Source organism: Glycine max, chromosome 11 (genome assembly GCF_000004515.6).
Source record: "Glycine max cultivar Williams 82 chromosome 11, Glycine_max_v4.0, whole genome shotgun sequence".
Lineage (NCBI taxonomy): Eukaryota > Viridiplantae > Streptophyta > Magnoliopsida > Fabales > Fabaceae > Glycine > Glycine max.
Genome location: NC_038247.2, coordinates 27,632,569 through 27,638,999, shown reverse-complemented (window position 1 = coordinate 27,638,999; position 6,431 = coordinate 27,632,569). Strand labels below are relative to the sequence as shown.

General features: G+C 32.9%; 1 protein-coding gene across 1 annotated transcript; it reads left to right on the top strand.

The window, feature by feature from the left end:
• Window positions 1–692: 692 nt before the first annotated feature.
• On the top strand, window positions 693–4,762 carry LOC100796378 (non-specific phospholipase C1). Its single transcript, XM_003539234.5, has 3 exons — window positions 693–1,901; window positions 3,263–3,439; window positions 4,091–4,762. Exons 1-3 carry the CDS (start codon window positions 800–802, stop codon window positions 4,408–4,410), a joined length of 1,599 nt encoding a protein of 532 aa, XP_003539282.2. The 5' UTR covers window positions 693–799; the 3' UTR covers window positions 4,411–4,762.
• The last annotated feature ends 1,669 nt before the right edge of the window (window positions 4,763–6,431 follow it).

Below are 6,431 nucleotides of genomic sequence, written 5' to 3'. Positions count from 1 at the left end.
GAATTTGCTTGGAATATTTACACACACGTACATAAAATTTGGGTGTTTCGTAGAAAAGAGAAAGCCAACGACAAGAACAAGCGATCCTTAATTTGAAAGCATATCCCGTGTCATATTCCCTTCATTATTATCCCCATCAACACCTCAGCTAAGTAACTTAGCGGCAACTCCTTTATTACCTTAATCAAATTAAATCATGTTTGAAAATTAGTTGAAACAAAAGTAATTTTGCTAATAAGTTAGTGCATGCTGGTTTTTAGCTAAAGTACTTTTAATGCTAAAGTAATTTTGACAAAACATCAAAATTTTACTTTTATTTTAATTTTCCTTTAGAAATCCATCACACTTTTTATTTTAACAATCCAATTCAACACAATTTTGTTTATTAATTAAAATTTATTAAAAATTATAAAAAATTTTCAATTTCATATCTTATATAATAATTTTTTTATTTTATAACTTTTAATATATTTTAATAGCTAAAATTGTAAAATTTTAAAAAATAAAAAATTAAATGTCTTAATTAAAAAATAAATAATTAAATGTCTTAATTAAAAAATAAATAACTAAAATCATACAATTTTTTAAAATTAAAAAATGAAATATCTCAATTAAAAAAATAAAAAATATAAATATAAATTTTAGCTTAAAATTTAAAGACATACAGATAGTGTCCCCACCAAGCCCAGCTGAAAAGTAAGTAACTTAACTAACAACCATAACTTCCCCGGTCAAAAAAACAAACTCCTTGCTTCTCCGTTTTCCAATCTCATTTTTCCAATTCCCCGCGGACGAAGAGATGCCTCTCCGGCGTCGAGTCCCTCTTCCTCTGCTCCTCCTCCTCCTCCTCCTCTCTCCCGCAGCCACCTCCGCCGTCGCCTTCCGCAAGAAGCACAAGATCCCAGGGCCGATCAAAACCATAGTGGTGATAGTGATGGAGAATCGCTCCTTCGACCACGTCCTCGGCTGGCTCAAATCCTCCCGCCCCGACATCGATGGCCTCACCGGCACCGAATCCAACCCCCTCTCCGTCTCCTCCCGTTCTTCCCCCACAGTCCCCGTCTCCGACGACGCTCTCTTCATCGATTCAGACCCAGGCCACTCCTTCCAAGCCATCCGCGAACAAATCTTCGGATCCAACGACACTTCCGCTGTCCCTCCTCCAATGAACGGTTTCGCTCAGCAAGCCGAGTCAATACTCCCTGGCATGTCCAAAACCGTCATGAGCGGCTTCAAACCCCAAACCCTACCCGTCTACACCGCTCTAGCCAACCAATTCGGTTTATTTGACAAATGGTTCGCTTCGGTTCCGGCTTCCACTCAACCAAACCGGTTCTACGTCCACTCCGCTACCTCCCACGGCGCCATGAGCAACGTCCGCAAGGACCTCATCCACGGATTCCCTCAGAAAACCATCTTCGACTCGCTCAACGAGAACAACCTCTCCTTCGGTATCTACTACCAGAACATCCCCGCCACACTCTTCTTCAAGAGCCTGCGCAAATTAAAGAACGCCGTGAAGTTCCATGACTACGCCTTGAAGTTCAAGAAACACGCCGAGAAAGGGAAGCTGCCGAATTACGTGGTGGTGGAGCAGAGGTACTTCGATGTCGAGGTTTTTCCGGCGAACGATGATCATCCCTCGCATGACGTGGCGGCGGGGCAGATGTTCGTGAAGGAGGTGTATGAGGTTTTGAGGAAGAGTCCGCAGTGGGAGGAGATGGCGGTGTTGATTACTTACGATGAGCATGGTGGATTTTATGACCATGTGGCTACGCCGGTGGAAGGGGTTCCTAACCCCGATGGGATCATTGGACCCCACCCTTATTACTTTGGGTTTGATAGGTTGGGGGTGAGGGTTCCCACGTTTATTATCTCGCCTTGGATCGACAAGGGTACTGGTATGTGCTCTAAAGTTTTCAGCTTTTTTGAATGTGTGTTGGGTAATTGAGGTCTGAGATGACTTGGGGTTTTGATTGGTTTGTTTTTTAGTTTGGGAAATCTGTTTTTGAAAATAGTTTTCATCGGAATTTGAAGATTATTTCTAAAACCAAAAAATAGAAACTGCTGGGAGATGTTTTTTCATCCTCAAGTAGTCTGTTCAAGTGTTCAGGGGACAAGTGTTGAGGTTTCATTGGGTAATTGAGATGGTTTGGGTTTTGACTGATTTCAAAAAACTGTTTTTTTAAAATAATTTCCATTCTTGTTTGAAAACTAAAAAACAGAAGCGGTTGGGAGATGTTTCTTTATTCTCTTTTTTTGGAGTGCTCTGTTCAGGTGTTTGGGGAAAATTTTAGAAAATAGAGATGTGCTTGTAGGACAAATACTTTCAGATGTGTTGAGAGGACAAACAAATTTTAGAAAACAGTAAACAAATAAGGTCTTATTGTTCTTTTTTATTTTGATGGTTTGGGATGAGTTCTGTTTTGGTTTTGTGGATTGAGTTGAATTTCTTTTTGGCTTTGTTGGGTTTAGATAGGGGATTTTGACTTGTTGCTGAGTGTGTTTTTGTTGTTGGTCTTGGAATTTTGATGCAGATTGGGTTATTGTACCTTTAGGCTTGGTTCAAGTATACTTGTGCGTGAAGATGTTTAGGTTTATTTGGTTGGTGTTGGTGTTTTGAGGACATTAATTAATTACTATTTAATTGCTTTTGTGGGATTTGTATTGTACTTGACTTTGTTGATGTCATTTTGGGTCTTGACGTAGAGTTAATTGGCATGAGGTTGGTACTGCTAATGGAGTTTTGAGATACAAGTGTTTCTAGTTTCGCATGAATCTACTCACTTTTGAACTTGATGGAGTTATGTGCATGTACCATTAACAGTATTTTTATTTTTTAATTGGATTTGTTTTATATTACTTCAAAATGATGTACTGAATTTTATGCTCCTATGTACTTGTATAATATGCTGAAAACTAGTTTTGGTCATCTTTGTGTATACTGTAGTTCTCACTTATCAGAGAATTTAGTTCGAGCATTTATGTACTGAATGAACAGTAATAAAGTAGCTTATTGCTTGAAGGTGACAATGAAAAGAAATATTTCTACTCCATTGCAATATTTAAAAATTGTGAACAAAGGCAAATATTGGAACTCTGAAAAGTAGCATTTATGTTTTTCATTATGTGGTTATTCCTGTTGTTGCTTCTTTTGTCCAATTTCTCAAAAATAAGTTTTAATTATTTCAGTACATGTTTGTCGGTTCCATTTTCAGCAAGAGTTGGTTCTTGATCTTATTTATTTATTTATTTTGTGCAGTGATTCATGAAGCCGAGGGGCCCACACCATATTCTCAATATGAACATTCCTCTATCCCTGCCACAGTAAAGAAGCTTTTCAATTTAAAATCCAATTTCTTGACAAAGAGAGATGCATGGGCTGGTACCTTTGAAAAGTACTTTTACATTCGAGATACTCCCCGTGATGATTGTCCAGGTTTGCATCTACTTCTTTGATATTTACATCTATTTTCAGCATTCTTGGTACTCTGTTATGGTAGCAAAATCAATACTTTTTGAACTACGATATATGCTTTGGTAAATTCATTTGTAGTCTCTAGTCCAGGCATCCAATGAAAGCAACTTTTTCCTGACCAGACATGATTGTGTTTAAAATTTGGTCCATCATAAAAAGCTAACTTCAAATTAATGTATAAATACATTATCATACTGGTCTGCATTTTTTTCTTTAGCAAACTCAAGATGCTTACTTGGCTGAGAGATTGAGGTACTGGGGATATATATATATATATATAATACGATTTTTGTGAGAACACTTTCTTACGTGAGAACATGAGCACAATTAAACCAGTCTAGTGCTGTGCAAGCCATGCCTGAATGCAGTCTTGGAAATTTCCTATGTCTCTCATGCTAACTGCAATAAGAAAAAACTAGTAAGTTTCCACTTTTGTCCACATCTAAAACCCAGGTTTGGAAGGTATATTGAAACACAAATGGCGCACTTGTTGGCATAAAGATCCATAGTACACAAAGCTTTTTATCTGTCATTTTCTGTTTAGAGCCGTTTGATGCAAGTGATTTATTTATTTCCTGCACTATGTTTTTAACATTATTTCCAATTATATAGAAACTCTTCCGGACATCAAGATGCTAAGGCAACATGGACCAAGAGAAGACTCAAGTCTTTCAGAATTCCAAGTGGAGTTAATCCAGCTTGCATCTCAGCTCAATGGTGATTATGTACTCAACTCTTATCCAAACATTGGTAAAACTATGACAGTGAAAGAAGCAAACAGGTACGCAGAAGATGCGGTGAAGAGATTCCTGGAAGCTGCAAAGGCTGCTCTTAAAGCTGGGGCTAATGAATCAGCCATTGTCACAATGAGGCCTTCCCTCACAAGCAGAGTCGCTGATGGAGATAACCACAAACTTGTAGAATCTTACTGATTCTTTCACACTATACCGCTGTAAATATGGTATATATGTAGCATATTCACTATAATGTTTAGGAAAAAAATACAAGTGTTCTTAGTAAAAGTATTTTCAGTTGAAGAACAATTAGTCAGATAATTGATTAATTTTGTTCAACATGAACAATTTTAGTGGCTGATTGTTCTTAAATTGAAAAGAATTTTACCAGAAATAAAATAATTTTATTTCTGGTAAATTATTCTTCAAACAGTGAAACTTCTATAAATATTTATTGTATTTCCTAAATATTTGACTTCTGATACAAAACAAATGTATTACGTGTACTGTGTTGTCTTTTATGAAATGTTGTTCCTAGTTAGGAAGAAAAGTACAACTTTATTTAATTTTATGTTGAACTTCTTATTCTCTAATAGTCTAATCTATTTATAATATATAAAAGCTGAATTTCTTACTCTTACGTTGTTATGTCAAGAAAAATTGATAATTTGGAGAAAGAAGAATATTCACCTTTTGTGTCTATCCTTCTCTTTCCATTTTTATTTCTTTAATGTTACTCACAACATAACCAAATTTTATACTAAAACATTTTAGCTCAATCTCATTGACCTTCAAATGTTTTTCATGTTCAGGACCCTTAGTTTTCAATATTCTATATTACATTCTATAACCATTTTCTTTTATATTTTACATATCATTCAATTTTTTCATATTAGTAATTTCTAAATTTTAATATATTTTTTGTTTTATAAATATAAATAAATATTTCATATCAACAAAATTCGTGATCTAAAATTAATTTTTAAACTAATCTATAAAAAAATATATTAGTTAAACAAAATTGAAATTTATTTATTTTTCACATTAGTATGTAAAAAAATATATTTCACATCAACTTTAACTATTGCAATAATTTTATTTACTATCTCCAATATTACATATCACAAAATGCAATTTTTTTACATTAAATTACTTTAAACAAATTTTATATTGATTAAATTTATTTAATATTTTTAATTTTAACCTGATTTGCACTTTTAAATATATTGCAACAGGAAACTTCACTACATGTAGCGATACCGGAAAATATGATTTCGAAATTCAATGATATTTTACAAGAGGAAAACTTATACACCATACATAATTTAAGAATTGTATCAATAAATGATGCATAGGATTATTTTTGCTTACTATTGTTATCAAGAAAATTAATAACATATCCATTAACATTCCTCAACACTATTTTGAGTTTGGTTCAATGTAAATTCTAGCTCAAAGGATGAATGATAGAGCTGTCTTAACAAGTACAACATTAATTTTATTTTTTTTTGCAAATTGATAACTAATTTATTTCACTCTAACATATCTCATATTTTATTATAGGCAATATTGGTATACTTCATGCACTTGGAAATGAAGAGGAGGTACTTGTTAGTGGCAAACCAACAAAAATAACGAAAGTGGAATTGATACTAAAAGAGTAAATAAATTATCCTTACTTTATTAATTATAAATTTTGTTTAAATAATAATTTCATACAATTCATTAATATATACATTTCTTTACACAATCGAATGTAATATAGAACATTATATTTTCACATCTCTCTTTTTTATTGGTTATTTTCATAAATGAAGTTGTTAAAGTTACTTTGTAGTCAAACATAGTCTCAATTTGAAAAAACAATCAACATCCAAGAAGAAGACTCAATGATGGTTGCAATCACTTTTATCATAGTTAAGAAATCTAGAGGTTTGATTAATTTCACACATTTAAAATCCTTATATATATATATATATATATATATATATATATATATATATATATATATATATAATTCAACCAAAAAAATATGGATAACTAAATAAATGGATGGTTAAATTATACTTAATGTTTAAATCAAACGATTCTCATATGCATTTCACTATGAAATTGAAATTATTTTTCTAAATTTAATTTTTATATTAAGATATATATATATATATATATACTTTAAATAACATTTAAATAAAAATTGATCCATAATTTCTTATCTCATT